Below are 23,656 nucleotides of genomic sequence, written 5' to 3'. Positions count from 1 at the left end.
TGAGGACAATGACAACAGATGTGAAGCCAGGTATTAAGAATTGAAGTGTGGTAGAGGTCTTTGACCCCAGAATTTACTGGAACTAAATGCCCCTAGGAATACTTGAGGGAGTGACTAAAGCAGATTGTTAATCTTGATATTCCAGCTGATGCTCAGGACAAAATCACCAAATCACTCACACTTGAGAAATTAAAAAAAAACAAAACAACAAAATAACTTGTTAAATTGTTGAGAGTATAGATTCCATTCTTACCAACTGGGCTAGAAGTCCTAAATTTCATGTCTCTTGTTTTTTCTGCTCTTTAGCCTGTTGAAAATCTTGCTTTCTTCCTTAAACAATCTGCATATTTTGTTGTTCTTGTCTTTTTTCCTGTCTTATTTTATTTTATTTTTTTTTTTAATTTTTTATTATATATATATTTTTATAATATTATCCCTTGTATTCATTTTTCCAAATTACCCCCCTCCCTCTATTCCCTCCCCCCGATGACAGGCAATCCCATACATTTTACATGTGTTACAATATAGTCTAGGTACAATACATGTGTGTGAATATCACTTTCTTGTTGCACAATAAACATTAGAATCCGAAGATACATGCAACCTGGGCAGACAGATATTAGTGCTAACAATTTACATTCGCTTCCCAGTGTTTCTTCTCTGGGTGTAGCTACCTCTGTCCATCATTGATCAACTGGAAGTGAGTTGGATCTTCTTTATGTTGAAGATTTCCACTTCCATCAGAATACATCCTCATACAGTATTGTTGTTGAAGTGTACAGTGATCTTCTGGTTCTGCTCATTTCACTCAGCATCAGTTGATTTAAGTCTCTCCAACCCTCTCTGTATTCCTCCTGCTGGTCATTTCTTACCGAGCAATAATATTCCATAACCTTCATATACCATAATTTACCCAACCATTCTCCAACTGATGGACATCCATTCATCTTCCAGTTTCTAGCTACAACAAAAAGAGCTGCCACAAACATTTTGGCACATATATGACTCTTTCCGCTCTTTAGTATTTCTTTGGGATATAATCCCAGTAGTAGCGCTGCTGGGTCAAAGGGTATGCACAGTTTGATAACTTTTTGGGCATAATTCCAAATTGCTCTCCAGAATGGCTGGATTCTTTCACAACTCCACCAACAATGCATCAGTGTCCCAGTTTTCTCACATCCCCTCCAACATTCATCATTATTTGTTCCTGTCATCTTAGCCAATCTGACAGGTGTGTAGTGGTATCTCAGAGTTGTCTTAATTTGCATTTCTCTGATCAATAGTGATTTGGAACACTCTTTCATGTGAGTGGATATAGTTTCAATTTCTTCCTCTGAGAATTGTCTGTTCATATCCTTTGACCATTTATCAATTGGAGAATGGTTCGGTTTCTTATAAATTATGGTCAGTTCTCTATATATTTTGGAAATGAGACCTTTGTCAGAACCTTTGTTTTTAAAAATATTTTCCCAATTTGTTACTTCCCTTCTAATCTTGTTTGCATTAGTATTATTTGTACAGAAACTTTTTAGTTTGATGTAATCAAAATCTTCTATTTTGTGATCAATAATGATCTCTAGTTCTCCTCTGGTCATAAATTCCTTCCTCCTCCACAAGTCTGAGAGGTAGATTATCCTCTGTTCCTCTAATCTATTTATTATCTCCCTCTTTATGCCTAAATCATGGACCCATTTTGATCTTATCTTGGTATATGGTGTTAAGTGTGGATCCATATCTAATTTCTGCCATACTAATTTCCCGTTTTCCCAACTGTCTTATTTTATTTTGATGAACATTGATGTTATGACCCTGTCCTCTTCCTACACAAATACACACTTTCTCTCTTTGTGTATGTATGTCTCTCTTCTCTCTCCTCTTTTCTCTTCTCTCTCTCTCTCTCTCTCTCTCTCTCTCTCTCTCTCTCTCTCTCTCTCTGTCTCTCTGTCTCTCTGTCTCTCTGTCTCTCTCTCTCTGTCTCTCTCTCTCTGTCTCTGTCTCTCTCTCTCTGCCTCGGTGTCTCTCTCTCTCTCTCTCTCTCTCTCTCTCTCTCTCTCTCTCTCTCTCTCTCTCTCTCTCTCTCCCCCCCCCCTCTTCCTCCCTCCCTTCCTCTTTCCCTCCCTCCCTCCCTTGTTTCTTTTTCCTTTTTATTATATCCAAGTTAAGGCACAAAGTAAGTGCTCATTTCTAGTAAATACTAAATTTTCCCAAGGCTCTCTAGAAGTAGAAAAGGAATTTTGTCATACCTTGGTCCTAAAATTAATATTCCTAAAATACTGCTTTGACTCATGCTTGGGAACCTCCTTTGTGCTTCATTGTCTACCCAGGATTAAATCTGACCAAACCCTCTTGTCTTGACAAAGGGCTCTCCAACTTGAACATGCCTGCCTCCACACTTTTGTTCATGTTATCCCCCCCTCTCGGAAATGCCCTGCCCTCTTCTCTGCCGCTCCAAATTCTAACTATCCATCAAGGCCTAGCCTAAACCATCCACCAAGCCTTTCCTGACCACCCAGCCCTCATTTATGTGTACCCAAAAGTTCATTTGAGCATTGTGTCTGACTAAGACACACTTCCTGTGATTTTTTGTGTACCAAAGGAGAAATTGAATTGCATTGTGGGCTTCATATGTAGTAAGTTGGGGTAAAATTGCCAACTTTGATCTCAAGGAGTTTTCTGATCCCTTAGACAATTATTCTAACATCAATTCAATATTTGTCCAGTTCCTTCTGTGCTTAGTGCCCTCTGCCAGAGATGAAAAAAGTCAGAAAATATTAGAGTTATGAAGGACTTCAGAGTCCAAGCTCTTCCTACCAAGTGATCCCTTCCACAATATCCCCAACAGATACTCATATGGCCCCTGCTTGGGATGGCCTCTCCTCCAGGGATGGAGATCTTACTACTGACAAGGTGATCCAGGGTAATAGAAAGGTATTCTTTATCCTGAGCCAAAATCTGCCTCTCTGTAATGTTTATCTCTCTGTAATGTCCCCTGGGGCCAGACAGATCAAGGCGTGGCCTTTTTGTCTGGAGGGTTTATAGCTTCTCAAGTCCTGACATCTTTCTAAAACGAGCTCCCTGCTTGCTTGGGGTGGCTTCTGAGTCCCGCACACCAGCAGGACAGCCATCTCCCTGGCATCAAGCAGTGGGCTTCTGTGATGCAACCTAAGAGCATCCGTGGGCCCCCACTCTCTGTACAATACCTGATCCATAGCAACAGATGCTTAATAAATGCTTATTGATTGATTTATTAATATATCCTATAGATACCACCGTCCTAACTTGTCAGAATCTTTTTAGATCATCAGGGCATCAACAAGTCTGCACTGTGCTAGTGATAGAAAGATGAAGGATGAAATGATTCCTGTGTCCTAATGAGTAAAGGGGGAAATGAATGATATATTTTATTTGAATTGTCCTCCATTCCATTCAAGGTTTTTTTGTATCCTTAGGCAATCAATCAATAAACATTTATTGACTGTTCAGTATGTACCAAATGTTGACTGTTGGGGATTCAAAGGCAGACCAAGGTTCCCAGTTCCCAGAAAGCTCCAGTTCTACTGGAGGTGTGTCTTAGGTAGGGGAGGCAGAGAAACTAAGAGGCTGCTGTGAAGGAGGGGAGGCCTTCCAGGCCTGGGAGATAGCCAGGACAGCAGGAAGGAATTGTGAGAAAGAGGATTGGGAAGCTGGGCAGCAGTTGGAGAGCTTCACTGTCAAAGAAGGGGTTTCTGCTTGATCCAAGAGAGTTTATTGCAGGGCAGCGTAGGAAGGGGTGGTGTGGTCATCTGTGGCCTCGAGCACAGGATGGCTTGGAGGGAAGGCAGACAGGGGGCGGGCAGCTGCTGTGGCTCACGTCCTATCTCGGGCATCTGAAGGTGATCAAAGTGCCTTCCTGTAAGGAACAGAAGGAGCCATGTAGTGCAAGTTCAGATGTAATGTGTAAGTGGAAGAGGTCAGACACAGAAATGGAAAGACTGAGAGTGAAGCGACCATCGAGCTCCTTGGGAGCTGTGGCCCCTGAGCGCCAGACTTGAGGGAAGTTTTTCAGCAGCAGGGGGTCCTGAGATGTTTGACAGCACTGTGCCTGCTGATTAGTTTTGTGCTAGGGTGGCTTGTCCCAAGCCCCAGGATTGAAAGTCCTATGCTTTCAGGTTTGCAGAGCAACTTAGAAATATTAACCTCATTTTATTCTCACAAGCCTGGAAGGAATTCTCCCCATTTTAGGGGATGATGGTAGCTGAGAGGTATTGAGTGACCTCTCCAGCTGAAGGAGCTGGCTCTGAGTGCCCTGGGCTGGATTTGAACCCTGATTTCTCCACTGGCAGCTTCCTGGCTGCCTGTAGCCCCTGTACCCACAGTGACTACCAAGAACCTGCCTGTGCTGCAGAGCCCGTGAGATATGAGAACAAACTCACCCAACGGGTGGGACCAGGACATATCTAAGGAAACAGGGCTGGCTGTCGAGTTCTCTGCAGCCGGGATGCCAGGGGAAGCCCCTGGCCGCCTTGGACAGAGCCTGGCAAGGCTGGAGGAAGTGCCAAGAGTCTCAAGCTGCAGGCAGACGTCTGCATGTTGCCTCTTTGGAAAATTGTTGTGTCTTTAGCTATTGAAAAATATTGCTAGTCATAGAAGCTCTCGGTTCTCAGGGTGGGGGGGGAGGACAAATTCCATTTCAGAGGAAATGTAGTGGAAATAATACAGTGAACAACTTCATTTAATAACAGTGTCCGTTCCTATTTTAAAAAAACAAGACTCCTGCAGTCGTAGAACAAGGGTTTTCCTCTCCCTCTGAGCAGCAGTCAGCCCTATTGCCTCCCTCTTTCTTGAAGCTTTCACTCCCCTTGTCATCTAGAACGGTCTCCTGCCCTACAACTTCTCTAGGTCTACTTCTGTTTCTCATTCCCCAGACCTGGATGTAGCCCAACACTCCATCCTGCTGCTTTTTGCCATTTGCTTGGCTGAGCCCTCAGCTCTTTCATTTATCATCACCTTTATGCAATTACTCCTGGTTCTGCATCTCCAGCAAATTCTCTCCGGAATTTTTCTCCATCTCTCATGTAAATTTAAGATATCATTACATCTCATTGCCAGGATGCCAGGCAGAACTGAATTCAAATCCAGCCTCAGATGCTTAGTGGCTATGTGACCATGGGCAAGTCACTTAATCTCTTTCTACCTCCATTTTCCCATTTACGAAATGAACATAATAGCATCCACCTCCCAGGGTTGTTGTGAGCATCAAATGAGATAATATTTGAAAGTGCAAAATAAAAGCTATTATTGTCATGAGGAAGAGGAGGAGAAGGATGCCATTGATGATTGTCTAGTTAAATGTGAAGAGAAGATTGGCCACAGAGGAAGGAATTTTCTGACCACAGCAGCTCTCTGAGAACAGTCTGCTAAGGCCTAGAGAGGCTGTCTCTGACTTAAGAACATCTACCCCTGTGAAATCCTGGTTCTCCTGAAGTATGAGAGTTGTCTAGAGGAAATGTTATTGTCCACAACCCTTCCCGATTTTGGGTCAAGAATGTTGGCTCCATGGTATTGAAGTAAATTTTGCAATGCGGAGCAGTATGCACATGCTACGTCCAAGAACCACAGCTGACTGACTACCTTTTGCCTGAAGATAATATTTGGATTAAATGTTCCCCCACCAGAGATTTAAAACCTGGGCATTCTCCATCTATGTAGAATGGCTTAGGAAAAGGTTTACCTGCTGAACAAAGGATTCTTCAGATGGAACAAATTGAAATTGATTGTCACAAGACCAAACCCTGGGAACTGTTCACAGGACTTTAGGACATGAGCTTCATATTTCTCTCGACTTACTGGGTCAGAGCTAAATTCAAGTTGAAGCAGGGACATCTTAACAAAGATTACGAGCTTTCTTCTTGAATCTCATTTTATGATGCCTCATCATAGCATTAAGGTGGTTTTACAACAGGGTCTCCTCCGCGGTCTACACTATCTGTCATGAGCCCCCAGACAGACACTGAGCTATTTCTTTTCTGACTCTTTTGGTAAAGACCCAGATAATCAAAAAGACACATGAGGACAACCTACAAAACAGAAAAACTTCTCAGAATTCTAAGTAGAAAGGGGCCAGATAACTCTGGCTTCTCAAAGCTCCCCATCTTTAGACTTTATGCTTCATGATTAGTTTAGTGTTAGTAAGTTAGATTAGTAGTTTGTGTAAAGGCAGAGATGTCATGATCATGAATTTATGGGGAGAGAGAGAGAAATGATTTAGAGACTTCAGGTTCTTCATATATGCTGGAAACACAAAGAAATTCAAAGTGAAAAATAGAATCCACTAAATAAGAGATGTATAACAAGTCAGTGGTCTATGTTCACCTTTGGAAAGACCTAATATAGATATTTCAAATTCAAGAAGTATTTACTGAGCATCTACTATGTACAAGCCACTAGGAATTAGGGGAGGGAGCAGATTCTGGAGGAAAATACCAAGCTATATGCATACAAAGTCTCTCCCTGCTTACAATTTATTAAGGGTCCTTATTACAGTCAAGTTCCATAGGGGACATATATAGTAGCATAAAAGATGCCCGCAGTGCTAGGGAAGTCAAAAGGACACAATATTCATTTCCAGCCAAGGGATTAGAGAAAGAAAGGGAATATGTAGCAGTTGGAGATGGATCCCTCTCTTCAGTAGAATCTGCAGGATGGGATCTTGTAAGACTAATGGTCTTACTGAGGTCTTGAGGCAAATCCTTATCAGAGGATATCTTGACCCTAAAACTCTAGGTGGAGGTGTTTCCCTCCCTCCCCTTCTGAGCCCTCCCCTCATCTGGATGGACATGTTTGATAAAGATGTTTTAGGAAAAAATCTAGCAGAAAACATCAGGTCAGTGGTGATGGGGGAATATTATCCTGAAGAAGCACTGAGGGGGCGGAGGGAGAACACTGTTGCCTGTGCCAGACTTGGCACAGAAAGCTAGGAAGTAACATGATGAACTCCAAAGCACATTTCCCTGACAGTGACGCCTCTTGTAAGAGGCTTGGAAACCTGGTCATCTGAGAAAAATAGGAGAAAACACGTGAAAGCTGGGGGAATAAGGAAAGAACAGCCACTGCCTGGGGGTGGGGAGGAGGAAGGGAGAAGGGGGAGATTAGATGAGCTAATATGCATCTTTCATCTCCTGCTTTGCTCTGATATTGGTAGTTGGGGATCTTTGGCAGATAAACTTGGCTCACTGGCTCCAACCACAGCAACTGGAGAGAACATTTTGCCCTAAGGTCTGTCCCCGACTCATGAGGAAAATACCTGAGTTGGTGCTTCCTACAAGTGTCTGGCTCAGAGCTTTCTCCCCTTGGCTTGTTTCACACTGCAGGAAGGAACCCCTGCTGCTCCGCCTGCGCAGAGACCTAGAAGTTCTCCTATGCCTTCCTGGGAGGCTGGTCCCCCACCTGAGTTGCCCCCAACCCAGCACTGCCTCCTCAAATGCTACATACACAACTTTGCCTGGGATAGCCCCCCCTCTTCTTGTGCTAGTCATTCTACCAACATGTATTAAACCCCTCGTGGTTAAAAATAGACCCTGGTCTCAAAGGGTCTATAATCTAGTCTGGCGGAAAGCCACACATAGAGATCACTGCGGTGGGGATGAGTGTGGCCATTGTGGAAGGGCTCTCTTTGCTGAAGCCCCTCCTGATGCCGAGCTTCAGGTTGTGCTCAGTACAAAGGAAAGGTTCCAGCAAAGGGCGGTGAGGAATTTGAGAAGGGCAGGCTGGTCCCACGGTGTATTCCCTGTTTGCCTCTGCCGTTTGGGGGTATGTTCAAGGAAAACCCAGATCCTAGCAAAAAACAACCTCATGAGGAGGAGAGGAAGGATGGAAGCAGGAGCTAGCTTGTTACTGGCCAAAAGAAGCTTTTCCTTCAGCACCGGCATGAGCTCACTCCCATTCCCTCCTAAAAGTTAGTCATTTGGAAGGCCTGAGACCCCAGTCACAAGGTCTCCAGGGGGGCAGCTGGGCTTGCTCCTCAGGGGTCCGCAGTGTTCTTTCTTCCTTGCGAAGGTGAATGGCGCCTCCCTGTACTCCTGGCTCCCTGGGTCCCGGGCATCTAGCTGCAGCAGTTTTTGAAAGCGGCTCTGTGGAACCCAGCCCCACCTGTAGCTTCTCTGGCTGGGTGTGGTTCGTGGGAAGGATGCCAGTGCTTAAGTGATGTTCTGGTGCACTGCTGCACTGAATCATAGAATCACGAACTGATTTTTGAGAACTGCTTAAGCTGCCATGGAAGTGTGAGCACTGACGCTTTCTCTTTTTTTCTTTCTAGATTTCTCTTTCCCAAGTTCCTCGATCAGTGTTCCCAAGGTAAGTAGCAGGCCTGACTTTCTGCCCACAGAATAAAGCCTGTCTTTCGAACGTGGTTTAACTGTGATAGCTGAGCTCTAGAACTCCTGAAAATCAGTCTCCGTAGTTGGTCGAAGTTCAAAGCCTGAGGTTCACCAAAGGAGAGCGGTGACCCAGCATGCTTTCCTGGCCTTTTATGGGCCTATCCTAAGTCTGGTCTTGCCTGTGCCGAGTTACCTACTCTTCCCGCCTGCCTAACCCGAGTCAGCCGCAGGACACGAGCCAGGCTCTCCGGTAGTGTGGCCGGCTGAGCCCACGCTGCGCAGCCGTGCAGGGACAGGACTCCCCGGGGTGGAGGGAGAGCGGGATCATTGGCTCAGTCTCCCCATTGTTGTTGGGCTGTGCGTGGTGCCTGGGCTTCCTGAGTAGGCTCAGCACGCAGAAACCAAACGGAAGCAGCCTCCCCCATGTCCCAGCTGGGCCTCGGAGCCTGCTGCCCCGGGGAGCCCCCCACTGCCGATGTCCCTGGGGACAGAGGCCGGGGGCAGTGGGGTCCACCTTGGTGGGCCCTCCCCCAGGAATGAGGCAGAGAGGGGAGGGGGGGGGCGGCAGGATGCCCCTCCCAGCGCTTTCAGTTTAATCTTGGTTGTGGGGGGGGGGGTTGTCAGAATGAGTCAGGCCTTGGGCTGTGTTGCAGGAGCCCAGTTCCGGGCGCTGGCTGCATTTCATCCTCAGAGTCACTTCCAAAAAATGTCAGCAGCTGACCTTGCTGCCCTTTCTCCTGGCTCTCTCTACTTATGTCCTGCCTCCCCCTTTCCTGTTTTTATGTAAGTGACAAGAGCAAGGGATTCAAGCTGCCAGCCTCTGAGGCCCAGGCAGGCCCCGGGCCTGGCCACATGAGTCCCCTCCAGACTCATTCACCTTGACCTCTGACACACCTTGACCTTGACACCGAGACAGGTGGCCTGAGGCACCTCAGACTGGGAGGTCTGCTCTAGGAGCCTCGCCATTCGCTGGTAGCACGCAGTTGGCAAACCACAATTATGTGGCCTGTCTCAGGCAAAGCAGGTTGTGGGTGTTCTTCAGAAGGAAAGAAGGGTGGAGGCAGTTTTCCCAGGAAAGGACAAAAGCCTTAGGAGATGGACGCCTTTCTCGCCTTAAGGCAGGTCAGGAAAACAAAAACAAAACCCACTCCCAGGGGCATTATTTGTCTGACACTCTGTAGGCAGCAGGAATCCACCATTGAGAGCTATCTAGGATCTATGTGCTGCTAGAGTGAAAGGGCTGAAAAGTGATCCCTCCTTCAAAGGAAATGAGCACCATTTTTTTAGGAAATCAGAGTCAGGCTGAGAGAAGTAGCATCTTCCTGGTACATAAGCATTTCTTGGGGCAGCTAGGTGGTGCAGTGGATAGAGCACCAGCCTTGAATTCAGGAGGACCCGAGTTCAAATCTGGTCTCAGACACTTAACACTTCCTGGCTGTGTGACCCTGGGCAAGTCACTTAACCTGAGCCTCAAAAAAAAAAAAAAAAAAAAAAGCATTTCTCTCCTGTTCCTTCCCCCCCAAAAAAAATCCACATCTCCTTATTTTTCCCCTATGATTGAGCTAATATCTTAATTTTTTAACTCATGATTCTTTTAAAATTAAAAATGGAATGTACTGTGGGTAACCTTTCCCCCAAGAGTGTGTGAAGTACAGACTCCAAGCAAGGATCAAAAAAGAAGCCAAACATGGTTTACAAGGGACACTAAAGCAGCACCCGGCTTTTCTCAGTATTCCCTCTTTTTAGGGAATAAAAAATTAGAATTAGAGAGCCAGCATTTCTCTTGCTTGCTTCATAGACTAATAAGATGGCCCCATGAGCCCCCATCACTGGATACATGTGCTTGATTTGGGCCCCAGCTATGGGCCTCCCTCTCTGAGTCACCTTTTGCTCTTGTCAGGTGAGACAGCAAGGTTTAGTGTCATTTGACCATGAACCCAGAGAGAGAGTAGCTGGTCAGGATAGGGATGAAACCCACCACCTTGACCTTGGTAGCTCTGTACTCTAAAACACCTGAGTTATGAAGTCTGACCTGCTTAGCAAACATAGTTATTTCCCTTTGGCAAGTCATTGTTTGCATAGCTGACCTGAGGAATGCTGCAGGGTAATCCGCCTGGGCCTGCATGTTCAGTGATGAAGATCTAGGGAGCCAAGTTCTGGGGCTTTGACCTGGAGGTCGTCACCAAACCAGGAACCAGATTTGGATTTCAGTTCCAACTAGGATCAGGGATTCCCCTTCTGTCAGAGGAGTCTCAAGGCCAATTGGAAAAGCTAATTCCTAATACTGTGGAGCTAGTCGGCCTCCCCTCTTCCTCCTTGCCCAGCCCCACCCTCGATCCTCCCTGCCTGCCACCCCTGGAGACAATGCCTGCCTCTCCCTTGCTGGGGCTGGAATAATCACTGCTCTCACTTCAGGTGCAGTGGGGGGTAAGGCCTAACCTTTAGTCACCTGGTACTCTCTCCAGTTACCCTTGTCCAAGACAGCCGGGAGGATTCAGCTCCCAAATGTTCTTTTCAAAAATTCAGTTAGGAGTTTGGGTGGGAGAATAGTTGACAATAAAGCTTACTGTGTTTCCAAATGATGTGAAGCTGAATCGTTAAAGAAGTAAATATAGAATTAGAATCTAGGAATCAGATAAAATGTCTTAGGGACAACTATGAGTTCCTACAAATGGGATCCAGAAAACCAGCAGCTTATTAGAAGGAAAGCAGATACCGTTTAATGAGAAAAAGGCCTGTGGGGGGTCACCGGAGCCCACCAGGTAACTGGCTGCCTTAGATCGCTTCCCCAGAGGCCCCTTCTCTGAAGCCAGAGGTTACCATTCTGCTGTGACGCCCTCAGTCAGGCCAGATCGGGAGCAGTGTCAGGCTGAGCCCGGTGACCTAGATGGGAACAGGACTGGAACCCTCAGCGTGAGAGGGCAGGGGAGACATCACAGCCATGTGAAAGCACTGGGGGACGGTCATAGAAGAACCTGACTTGATCTGCTTGGCCCTAGAAAGCAGAGTGGGAGCTACCGAGCGGCAGCTGCAGAGGCAGGCCCTGGCTCAGAGAAGGAGGCAGGGAGCTTGGACAGAGCACCCCAGGATGGGTCCGAGCTTCTGCAGGCCGCCTCCTCAGATTCAGGGGAGACTGGATCAGCTCCGTCAGCTTGGAGAGGCTTTGGTTCTTGTGGGATTTCCTGTCCCCCAGCCGTAAGGTCACCTTCACACCTACTGGAATGTGGAGAGCCTCCAAGGTTACTGCTGTCTTCTTCATTGCAACTTATTACCATCTGGCCTTGGTGACCTCACCACCGTGGGCTCGTGTCTTTTCCAGAGGGCCCCCTCCGTGCTTCCTGCAGTGGAGCCGCCCCAAGCCCTAGGGTCTCTGGCCTACGGCCTGCTTAAATTGTTGTTTCTGAGTTTGTACATCAGTTCTGCTTTTGTCTAGTGAAGCCTTTATTGGATTGTGGAAGGCCTTTGCTGCAGCACAGCTCCTTATTGTGAACTGCTTTAAATCATGAGATCTTCATCCCCGACTCTCCAGAAATCTACAGACAAAGCCATGCAGAGTTCTGGAAGAATAGGGGCAGAGGAGGGGATGGTAGGGTTAAAGAGGTGATGTTGAGAAGATTGGGGTAAACCAGGTACTATATAATCAGTCCCAGACGCTGTGAGGCAGTTCAAGGGCACAAGGAATAGAGCTCTAAATCTGGAGTTAGGAAGATCTGATTCGAATTCAGCCTCAGACAATTACTAGCTCTGTGGCTCTAAGCATGTCATTTAACATGTCTGCCTCAGTTTTCTCCTATGTCAAATGGAGATAATAGCACCTACCTAACATGGTTGTCATGAGAATCAAATAAAATAATACTTATCAAAAATATTCTTAAATGTTCTAGAGATGTGTGCTGGCTATGTGAGCATAAAGTCTGTTGGAGTTATCGTTATTTTTGTGTGTTTGCCAGCCAATATTTGATGGAAATCACTGAGTGGAAGGTGCTTGCAGGGGCTTGCTGATGGAGCCTTAGCTCCGGCTGAGAGCCCAAGGCTCCTTCTTCTGAACCAATGTGCTGTAGAAACTGAATGTTGGTAGAGTTTAAGAGTCACTGAAAGAAAGGGATGGACAGCATCCATTTGAAAGAGTAGCAAGATTATTGACCTGTCAGGCACTGAGTCTGTCAGTTATTCAAATCATGAAATCCCTCTCCTGAGGTCCAGATACCGTCCCCAGCTACTGAGAGGACTTTTCCCCTCATTGTCCCACCAGCAAACCAGACGAAATCTTTGTAAAACCTAACTCACTCGTTCCCCTAAATCTGTCCCACATTCTGTAGTTGTCCAGTTCCAAAGAATCCTACTTGAGGTCAGTTGGACATAGACCTTCTCTTCATCAGCCCAGATCAGTGTGCCACTCACATCATTGTTATACGGCTTCTGTAATTACAGCCTGCTTATTAATCTGATACTTGATGGCCTTGATATCCACAGTGAATACCACGCAGAAGCCATTTTCAGTCTTCCTCATAGCTTGTTGTTCGTTGGGGTGCTTTGCTGAAAGGATTTGAACCATTTTCAGAACCCTGGTGCCGGGGGAGATAAGGAGAGAAGGTACATTGAGATCCTCTGCTTTGGTGGCCTCAGCCTGACTTTCTGGCTTTCAGAGCTTCTGGCTTGGCTTCTTTCTTGCCCGTCAGATGAGATAAGGCTGAGAGGTGTGGAACACCCCTACTTCACTTTCAACCCCATATGCAGGGGGAGAGGTACCGGGTTCCTGTTGACTTCAGCTGTGCAGTATCCTTTGGATTCATCCATTGCTACCTCTTTGCCATAGAAGTTCATTGTCATTTACTAGAACCTGGTCTCTTCAATCCCTTCTAATCTGTTCTTCACACACTCCAGCAAGATTGATCTTTATTTTGTACTTATCTTGCTATATTTCTCTTCAGCTCAAAAAACTCTACTCTCTTTTGCTTAAGAAAAGTTCAAAGTTCTTATCCAGCATTCAAGTCTCCTCAGTATGATACCACTTTATCTTCTACTCCGACCCTTTTTTTCTCCTTTACTCCAACCAGATGATAGACAGTTCACTATCCCAAGGCCATATCATACGTGCTTTTCCAATATTGTGTCTTTATTCACACCTTTCTCTCCTCTCTCTCTCCACTGAAATCCTACCCATTTCTCAAGACCCTGATTATATTCTGCTTCATCTATGAAGTCTTTTTGAATTATCCATTAAGTAAAAAAAAGATCCTTTCTTTCTTATAACTCTCATAGCACGTAGTTTCTCTCTTTCATGCTCTTGTTGCATTTTATTTTACATTATGATTTCACATAAATGTGTTATTTTCTATTTTATATATAGCTAATTCCTTGAGGATAGAGATGATTTATTTTATGTAGCTGGAATAAATAGGAGCTATTGAAGAAAACAAAAATTGGAACAGCCCAAACAGTATGTAAAGAACCAAAATAATTTAGTGGCTAAGTAGGGAAGGGAAAAGAGGGTTTCAAGAGGGAGAGAGGAGTTTTGTAGTGTCATGTCCTTCAGAGAGGTCAGTGACACTGAGGACAAAGAAATTGGGTTTGGCAATAAAACCGGCAGGAATAATCTTCAAGAGAACAGTCTCTTTTTTGTTTTTTTCTTCCTGAGGCTGGGGTTAAGTGACTTGCCCAAGGTCACACAGCTAGGAAGTGTGTCTGAGACCAGATTTGAACTTGGATCCTTCTGAATTCAGGGCTGGTGCTCTCTCCACTGCACCATCTAGTTGCCCCACGAGCTGCCTCAATAGAAGGAAAAATCAGATGGAAAGTCAGCTTGCAAGAAACAGATAGCCACTGCAAACCATGTGTTCCTGAAGTTTGTGTGCAAAGGGAAAATAATAAGGTGGGAGCCTATGATGTCATTAGCAAATGAAGTACCCTTTTTTTCTGCACAGGGAAAACCTGCTCATGCTTGGAAAGAAAGGGAAATGGGCTGGAAAAAGGGAGATGCTGAGGAAGAAAACAAGTGACAGAAAGCAAGGGCCTCAATTTTGTGTGAATGTCAACTGATTAACTTTTTCCACTGTAACTGTGACATGAGCATTTCTCTCTTACCAAGGAAAATGTGATATTGGAGATTCTTTTTGTAGTCTAAATGTTCCTGGTTTTGTTCCCCAGGTCTGGTAAGCAATATCGTGTTCACTAGTCACACCACGGAGCAGAGGCATCCTCTCCTTGTGCAGCTGCAAAGTCTAATCCGAGCGGCAAATCCAACTGCAGCTTTCATTCTTGCTGAAAATGGGATAGTGACCAGGTGATTACTTATTACTCCCCCAACCCCCAGAAGCCTCTGGCTCTTCCTGCCAGCCCAGGACTTAGGGCTACCTAAAAGAGTGAGTTGCTGCTTAAAATACACGGTCATCTTTTTGGTATAATTATTTTCACCATAGAACCTTTCAACTGTATTTCAGATTTTCATATTTAAGAAATGTCAACTGGTGTAATTCCCTGAGGATTAACTGGAGCTGAGGGGAAAAAAATGAGAGAAAAAGCATGTTTGAGGTCAGGGGCAGGATAGAAAGACCAATGTACCTTATGTCCAAATGAGGTTCTGTTCTGAGGCTTCCTCATTTTTGAGAATGAAATCTCTAGGTGAGAGTACCTTTATATCAGCATTAAGAAGATGGGGAAATAACATCAGTTCAGTTTGAGGGGCAATTAGCCCAAGTCAAGTCAGAATTTCATAGATCTGATTCCAAATTGCAAATGATGGACGGAAGGATTTTCTTTAATACAGAAACATTTTGATGAAGTAAAATGTACTGTTGTAAGTTCAAGTGGGATTGAAATAATAATGTATTTTTGTGATTTTGTGATTTTCATGAATTTTTTTCACATATAATAACTTTATGAGCTTGGACATGTCCCTTCTCACCTCCAAACCACAATTTCCCCTTTTGTTTTAAAAAAAAAAAAAAAATGTGGAGGTGAGTTAGACTACAAGGTTTCCTTTAAGTTCTAAAATAATCTATAATCCTAAATTGTTTTTAAAAATTGTACATGGGGACTCCTGCTTCTAGTTATCTTGGACCTTTTTCTTGTCATTTCCTACAGGAATGAAGACATTGAGCTGATTCTTTCAGAAGACAGTTTTTCAACTCCTCAGATGCTGAGAGCTCGCTATTTAATGTTCCCTGGCTGGTAAGTATAATAATTGAGAAATAAGACAAATACAGACAGTCTTTACTGACCAAAGAAATGGAGGGAGAAGGCAGGGGAAGAGAAGAAAACACAAGTACTCCCCAAGATGACCTTGTGGACAGCCCTTTTTTATTGAATATTTGGGGACCTGGGCCTAGAGTTTTGTGACACAACTGAAGAGGCCTGATGGATGATGTGCATAGCTGGAAGATGCTGCTCGTCAGCAGTAGCAAATTTTCATTGCATTGCTTTTGTTTCCTCTGCTTCCTGGCCAGCTTGGGTAAATGGCATTAGAATCGGGGCATCGCCATCTCAAAACTGTATCCACCCAGGTGGAAAATCTTCTGTGTCCCTTCTCTTTCACAGGCAGGCTTTTAGACTCCCACAACGGTTGCCAATTCATAAGTGGACTTTTTATTTTTCTCTTCTGTCTGGTGAGCTTTTTATCAGGGAGAAGAAAAAAATGCAAAGCCTTCTTTCTTTTGAGGAGATCATGCTTCCAAAGAAGATCGAACTTTTAGTTTGACTGAGAGATCCGATCCCTGGACTCTCAATGGTACTGTTAGAACCTATAGTCGGCCCATTTCGGACCCACATCTTTGGACTTCCTGTATTTCTAAGACATCTGTCCAAACTCCTCTTTCCTCTCTCTTTCATGGTTGATAATGGTTTCTTTGGTTGTGGCTGTGACTATTTGGATCAGGGAGTGAGACGCTGAAACAGAACTTGGAGTGTGATCCTCAAAGTTATTTTTCTGTGTTGATTGTGGGAACAGTTTAAGGAGTGGTCAGGAGAGGCAAAGCCAGGACCAGGTAATTCACAGGCCTTGTTGCCATGTGCAGTAGTTTGCAGAAACAACATGACATTACACAGTTGAAATATTTTGAAATGAGGGTTTTTTCAATGTAATTTGGAGTCTTTTTAAACATCCCTTCAGCCTGAGCATAGCCTTGAACCTAGGAGGGGTTCAATAAATATTTGTTGCCCAAATGAACTTAGTTCAGTCCTCAAAGATGCCTGGAGTAAACTGCCCTTTTTTGTTGTTCATATAAATAGAGAAGTTTCCAATGAACTTGGGCTAAGCAGGGGGTCTGCCCCTTCGCTCAGTTCTGATTTTCTTCAAGGCTGCCCACGAGCCTGATTTCACTTCTTAGTGGGTGGGAGAAGTGGAGGTCGAAAGGCAAACACGACGTGAAAGTCCAGTCAGTTAAGAAAAGAAAGGCTCCTTGTTGCCTCGGCCTGCCCTGTTCTCGGGCACCAGGGTGTTGACAGGTCAGTGTTTCCATGGCCTCGGTCTCCCGAGGCTGTGTCAGAGCAGCCGCCGCTCACTGCAGAGCGAGGATGCCTTCTGCCTTACGGCCAGGAGCCAGCCTGTGGACGTTTTGTTTTGTTTTCATTCCACGAAGGAAAACCTCGTCCACCCTGGAATCGAGGGGTCTTTTAGCACCAAGCAGACTCCCACTGCTGAGCCAGGGACTCGCTGCTGGGCGCGGAGGGCCTGCGCAGGCCCACTTGTGCTTGGTCTCTGGGCCTGGGTCGGGCCGGCTCCTGCGCAGGCTGTGGGGGCCTTCCTCTGCACTCCATTTCTGTGTGTCTGTGTCAGAAAGGAGGGCCCTTGCTCGCCCGCTCGGTCCCAGTCACAGGATGTGGAGGGGATGCTCACGTCCCCTGGCACAGACAGTGCTTCTGGAGGACGGCTGGCCTTGGAAACTCGGTTTGGGAAAGCTGACCTGAGGAGCCTCTGCCTAGGCCTCAGGCCTTGTTCTGCAGCCCGTGAAAGAGGTTTCAGAGAAATTTTCTCTAGGCTACAACTTAAAGGCTGAGGCTGAGCCGTGAGGTCAGAGAACTTCCTTCTAATGGCTCTGTGCTCCTAAGGCCCAACAGCGCTTGGATCCCACCCCCAGAGACCACAAGTCCCTGCCGGTAGGATCACTGAGCCATGGCTGTGTGCTTCGTGAGTGGGGGCCAGCCTAGCTAAGAAAGAGCTTGTCCCAGAGGCCGCCAAGCCACGGCCTTTTTCAGCTGCAGCAGCTTATTTGCCAAGGCAATGCCCTCCGCTCCCTCGTGTATTCCTTAAGAACCTACTCTGTGCAAGGTGTGGTCTTGGTAGAAAAGGACCCAATATTAAGTCACAACTCCTTGAAGTACACACTGAGTGTCTGTGGGTTTCATATCTCTCTTAAACTATGAAGCACAGTGAAGGCTGGGGGAGGTGTGTCTTCAGTTTTCTATCCCCTTTCAGCGCCTAACACAGTTGGGACTTTGTGAGTTTTGTTTAATTGAATTTGTCCTAGAATCGGAATTATAGAAGGAACCTCAAAGGTCATCTACTTCATCCTTCCACCCAAAACAGGATTCTCAAAAAAAAAAAAAAAAAAAAAGTATGTTCCCATGTAAGACTAACAAGTAGCATTTTCTGAGACAGTTCCCTTGATTGTTTTGTTTTGTTTTTTTGATGAGTGACTTGCCCAGGTTCACACAGCTAATAAGTATTAAATGTCTAAGGTCAAATTTGAACTCCAGAGCTGGTCCTCTGTCCACTGCGATACCGCTGTCACTGGTTCCTTTGATTGTTAAACAGCTTTTTAGTTCTATTTCTTGATGAAAGTGCCCTCTCCCCGCCATTAAAATATTTGAAAAGACTCAGCTGGTCTTCTTTTCCATCCCTCTCCCCCCACCTAAGAGTTGGCCTGGAGGAGGAGGGAACAAAGAGCTTAGAGACTCTTGCTACCGTCAGGCCTCCGGGCTAGGGCAGTGGCAGTGAAAGTGCTGAGAAAAGAAACAATTGAATGATGTTGTAGAGGCTTCCTGTGGAGGGGGAGCATCAAAGGATTAGCATTAGCTAAGAGTGGAAGTGTTTTCTTCTGAAACAGATCAGGAGGAAAAGGACTAAAGCAGCTGAAAAGCTTGGCTGAAAGCTATTAAAGAAGTTGTCTTTATCTTGTTGGGGAAGAAAGCTAAATCGTCCTTGGAAGAGGAGTTGGCTGCTTAAAGCTAGGCAAATCAAGAAGGCTTAAGGACCCACTGTGGGCAGGGTGCTAAGGAAGGGACAAGTTTAGAACTGTCATTGGAGCAATGGAGGGGCCGGCCAAGCTTGTGCTAGGCCCTGGGCAGCAGCGCATTTCCACTTCTCCAGTGGCATCCAGCAGACTGGAAACAGGGCCCTGCACGGAGGTCCAGGATAAGGATTGGGAGGTTGGGAGTGATTGTGGGGGAAGAGGCCGAAGAAAAAGGGAAGCATTCTAGGAAATGACAAGTTAAAGTCACAGAGATGGAGGTAGAGTAGAGCAGGGATCACGGGACTGGAAGTCATGATGAGGTTCATGAACAAGTTTAGGGTTGGTGAAGGGAGAGAAGAGAAGGGAGAAGGGGAGGGTGTGGTTGGAGAGAGAAAGGGCAACGTGCCGGCTGGTCATTGTGTGACTCAAGGCAGGTAGGCTTTAGGGTGGACACTAGACAGTTGGAAGGGATCCCTGTAGTTTTTGCCTCTCATTTCTTCAAAGGGGGATTGTGACCAGCCCTCCAGTGTGGGCAGCATTCTTTTCTGGGGCAATTTCTCCCAAGATTCCCATCACCTTTGCAGTCCAAGCCAGTTCTTCCCTTTGGGTCAGAACTAGATTTAAAAAACAGTTCTCCTTTTCACTTCAGTGAATAAAGTGGGGGGTTAGCAGAGGGGAGCCCTCACGTCCGATGATGCCCACTGCTACCTCTGGTAGCAATCTGGTGCAGAGTGTTTCACATCCTCCCACTCTCTGGGAGTCTTCCAATTTTCTCAGTTCGAGGAAACAGTTGGTAGTGGGGCCAGCTCTTCATCCTGCCTCGCCAGCCCTTTGAGGATAGGAGACCTTGCGTGGGGGGCACAGGAATCGGCCTGTCAGAAGCCATGCCCTGTCAGAAGGAAAGGCTTTCCTGGAAGGGCAACAAACTAAAGGACTACATCTCTCTCTTCTCCTCAGTCTGAGGGTGCTTTCCCAGAACTCCTTGGATGGGAAGTTGCTCTCTGAGGGATCCCAGTCTACAACTAATGAAACATCTTGCCGGGAGCTCCCTGGGAGTCCGCAGAGGGTGGGGAGCATCTTCCCTCTCGGGCTTCCGGAGGAGGTAGTATCCCTGGCTTTCTTGGCCAGTGGGAGTTCATGGATTTCCCTCAGAAAGCCAGTCCTTGGGAGAACAGAGGGGGGTTCGCTATTGGATTCCCCAACAGAGCCTAGTGTTACAGGGATACAAAGGCCTTTGAGGGAGACTGTTCTTGTCATAGCTGTTAGTATTGGCCTGTGCCTGCTTCCTGTATAAAGAGAGATCAGTTTGGCTCCTGGAACAGACTGAGGCTCTCTTTCTTTGTTATATCTTGTTTGTGCTGGATGTTTGTGCTCAAGTATAAATGAGATCTATATCAATTAAGGCAGCTTGGTAACCTTCTGCTCCCCTACCTACTCCCCTCCTATGGTGACTCCTCTGGCTTCCCTTTTTGTTCAAAGCAGTTTCATTATTAGCAACTATAAGAAGGGGAGTTTGCAAAGACCACCAAGTATCAGGAAACCAGCTGGAATGTTTGGAGTTTTTTCTCTTAGTATAATAATCCTAAACCCACATCTACTTTCCCCAGTCTAGAAGATGGCTCTTTTTCCTGAGAATAGCAGAGATCTTCCATAGACTCATGATAGAAGAGTTGCTTATGTTTCCCCATCTGTAAACTGGAAATACTAATGCTGACACTACCTGCCTTACAGTTTACAGACAGAAGGTGCTTTGCAAATGTTCAACTCTGTAGAAATGGGAGCTGGCAGTATGACCCTTCCCCCTTTCTCCAGAAAGGCTCCCAAGTAGCAGGAGAGGGGATTGGGGGGTAGCACTCTGCTGAAGAGGGGATGAGGGTTAGCACCCTGCAGGAGAGGGGTTGGGGGCACCACCACGATTTCACAATCCCTAAAATGACAGGGAAGGTAAATCACTTCCCCTGGACTTTGGCAAATCTGTGGTGGTGCATGGTGAACGCACAGTTCAGAATTACCTGTAGCTGCTAAGCCAGAGCAGAATGCTGACTTAGTGGGCAGAGCCCCTGGAGTGTGCAAGGGGAGCCAGATCTGAAATGGGCAGCACAAACACCTTGTCCTCCAGCTTCCCAACCCAAAGCACACATTAAAGAGACACACAAATGTTTATAATACACTATATACAGAAATGAAAATCAAATACAATATTAATATTCAAAAAAAGAATCATGGTTTCAAATTTGTGTTTGTTTGAAGGTATGAAGGTAAATTTCGTGCAGGGGCCGTCTTCCCGCCAATGGTTCAGATCTGTGTCTGGTTTGGCCGTCCCTTGGAGAAGGGTCGTTTTGTGGCCAAATGCAAAGGTAAGGCTCCCTGAAGTCCCTGGGAAGGAGGAATTAATGCCCGAAAGGCAGGCTTGAGGCCAGCCTGACCTTTCTCTGGATGAGATGTGTATTACCTAAGATCTTAAACTTGTAACCCAGATTGGTCTGAACTCCTTCAGGAGAGTTTCATTGCCCCATGTTCTGCTGAGAGCTGGGTCCCAAGACCATATAGCTGTTAGAACCAGGTCCCAGCTTGTTTGTTCTTCATTCTGGAAGAGGACCATGACCTCAGGGAGATGACGCCATGATGTGCAGGTGGATTGGATTTAAGTGAGGGAGGACTATACAAAGTCACCTGCCTCACTTTGCCCTCCAGAGCATCTGGGTCCCATGACCAGAGAGAGATCAGAAGTAGTCTTGATGGCCCTGGATGCAGTGGGAGACGTTGGCCCTTTAAAGCCAATTCACCCCTCCAGGTCTCTGGTCAAAACAGAAATCATTGCTATTTAATTTACTCTGAGCCAATCAGGGACCAAACAATAATCAAGTAGGAGAACCAGGCCCCACATTGATTTGGCCAAGTTGGATGCTGGAAAAGAGGTCGGCAGTCAAACTTAGAGATTTTTTTTTCAGCCTCTTAAAAAAAAAAAAAAAATCTATATTTGCTGAAATAATTGGGATTAAGTGACTTGCCCAGGGTCACACAGCTAGGAAGTGTTAAATGTCTCAGACCAGATTTGAACTCAGATCCTCCTGACTTCAGGGCTGGTTCTCTATGCACTGCATCACCTAGCTGCCCCTCAGCCCCTTTTTAATAAGCAAGCATAATTATTTCTGAGCTCCCTTTGTCTAGGCTCTTGGGGCCTTCTCTGATATCTCCTGGTCTACCCATAAAAAAGCTCCATTTTCTCTTTTAACCCTGTCAATGAGTCAGTCAACAAGCATTTATTAAGCATCTGTTGTGTGCTAGGCACTATGCAAAGTGCTAGAAATAAAAAGAAATTTCCCCCAAAACATCAGTCCCTATCCTCAAGAAGCTCAGTCTAATAGACAGCATGCAAACAAGTATATACAGACAGGATAAACTGGGAATCTCAAAGGGAAGACGCCGACGGTAAGAAATACTAGGAGAAACTTCTCGCAGAAGTTGAGGTGCTAGGTGGTAGAAATAAAAGTGGAGAGATGGAGAGAGTTCAGAGGTGGGGAATAGCCAGTGGGTGGAATAAGGAGGGGGGTGTTTCTTGGGTGAGGAACATGAGGAGGCCAGCGTCACTGAGCATGGTGTGTGTGGAAAAGAGTAAGAAGGAAGAAGCCTGGGAAAGCATGGAGAGACTAGGCCCAGAAGGGCTCTGTCTTTGGTCCTGCGGCCTATGGAAGAAGGGCAGCACATCAGACCATGCTTGAGAAAGGGCCGTTTGGCAGCCGAGCGGAAGACAGACTGCAGCGGCCCCTTGGGACAGAGGGGCCACGGAGGAGGGAGAAGCAACGGGAGTGAGCAAGGAGGCCAGCAGGTAGGGCACTGACAACCCTTTCCTCCTCTTCCCAACAGCAATTAAGTCCTTGCTCCAGCCGAGCCCCTTCTCTGGAAACATCTACCACATCCTGGGCAAAGTGAAGTTTTCAGGTAATTGGAGGCTTAAGCTTGGGAACACTCTTCTGTGAGTCCTTTAAGACTTCCCTGAGGGACCTACTCGCTGGGTGTCTTCTCCCTAACTCTGCAGCTAATTACATACTTTCAGAACTAGAATCCAGATTACAAGGGTGTTGGGAGCATTTACTTGCCCTTATTTCCTTTCCCTAGTAATTATTGCTCCGCCCATTTCAATTGTGAGATGAATGAACGAGATCTCCCATTCTTTTGATCACTGGAGATCAGAGTGGGCCTTTGCCAAGACTTGTCTTGTTTGTGCCAGTCCTTTTTGGACCTACTTTTGCCCCAGATTTCCTTATTTGAAGAAAAGGAGTATAAAGGGTGGGAGGAATACACAAGGGGAAAAGGTTCTCTTAGCATGGCCACATTCTCTTGGTTGCTGGAAACAGAAAGATGCTCTAGGTGAGGAGAGAGGTACCTCGGCTAAATCTTCCATAAAGCCCAGGGAAGAGGGAAGGCTCCGGCACTGCCTCCGTACCAGACCAGAGGCCAAATCCTAACAAAGACTTCTATTCCCAGGGATGCTTCTCTTGGCTGCAGTTGCCACTGCAGGCTCAGAAGGCCCTCAGGAGAGAAGTACCTGGTACTTAAGCCGTGAGGAGGACGTAATTGCAGGCTTGTGTGGGAATATGATCCCCCTTTCCAACCTTCCTCTAACCCGAGAGAGAGAGCTGCCACCGGGCCTTACGTGACCTGTCCCTCAGACTATTTTCTCTCCTTGCAGACTCAGAGAAATTGATGGAAGTTTGTCACAACACACTCATAAATTCCTTAAGCATTGTGCCGGCTCTGGAGGGTCCTAACCCACCCACAGATGCCCGTGGAGCTCCTCGAGACAGCAGCGCTCAGCAGGAGAGCTACCTCGTCTTCATCGGCTGCTCTCTGAAGGAGGAGAACGTCAAGGACTGGCTGCGGCAGACTGCAAAGCAGGTGTGGCTCCCGTGGGGCGGGGACATTCCTGCTGGGCACTGGTCCTGATGTGGGCACCACTGTGGGCAGCCCCCCGCCAGCAGCCTTCTCTGGCGGTCTGGCCCCCATTGAGGTAACTTTCCATCGGCCCCACCCGGGGCATCCGTGGCTCCCCTCTCCTTGGGCGAGTAAGCCCAGGAGATTCCAGCACTCCCTCACTTCCCCTCTCAGTGGCCTTTCCAGGACAGCCTAGGC

At 46.4% G+C, this 23,656-nt stretch overlaps 1 protein-coding gene across 3 annotated transcripts in view; it reads left to right on the top strand.

Moving 5' to 3' along the window:
• DNAAF9 (dynein axonemal assembly factor 9) overlaps positions 1 to 23,656 on the top strand; it is a 161,667-nt gene that overhangs the window by 131,747 nt on the left and 6,264 nt on the right. For all 3 annotated transcript variants that reach the window (XM_074272830.1, XM_074272829.1, XM_074272828.1), the window contains exons 29-34: positions 8,294 to 8,331; positions 14,502 to 14,637; positions 15,438 to 15,524; positions 20,774 to 20,880; positions 22,391 to 22,465; positions 23,217 to 23,422. In XM_074272830.1, coding sequence (XP_074128931.1) covers positions 8,294 to 8,331; positions 14,502 to 14,637; positions 15,438 to 15,524; positions 20,774 to 20,880; positions 22,391 to 22,465; positions 23,217 to 23,422 — 649 coding nt within the window. The remainder of the gene's footprint in view (positions 1 to 8,293; positions 8,332 to 14,501; positions 14,638 to 15,437; positions 15,525 to 20,773; positions 20,881 to 22,390; positions 22,466 to 23,216; positions 23,423 to 23,656) is intronic.

This window comes from Sminthopsis crassicaudata, chromosome 6 (genome assembly GCF_048593235.1).
Source record: "Sminthopsis crassicaudata isolate SCR6 chromosome 6, ASM4859323v1, whole genome shotgun sequence".
NCBI classification, from domain to species: domain Eukaryota; kingdom Metazoa; phylum Chordata; class Mammalia; order Dasyuromorphia; family Dasyuridae; genus Sminthopsis; species Sminthopsis crassicaudata.
The sequence above is the reverse complement of the archived record's forward strand: the minus strand, read 5'-3'. Positions and strand labels throughout refer to the sequence as shown.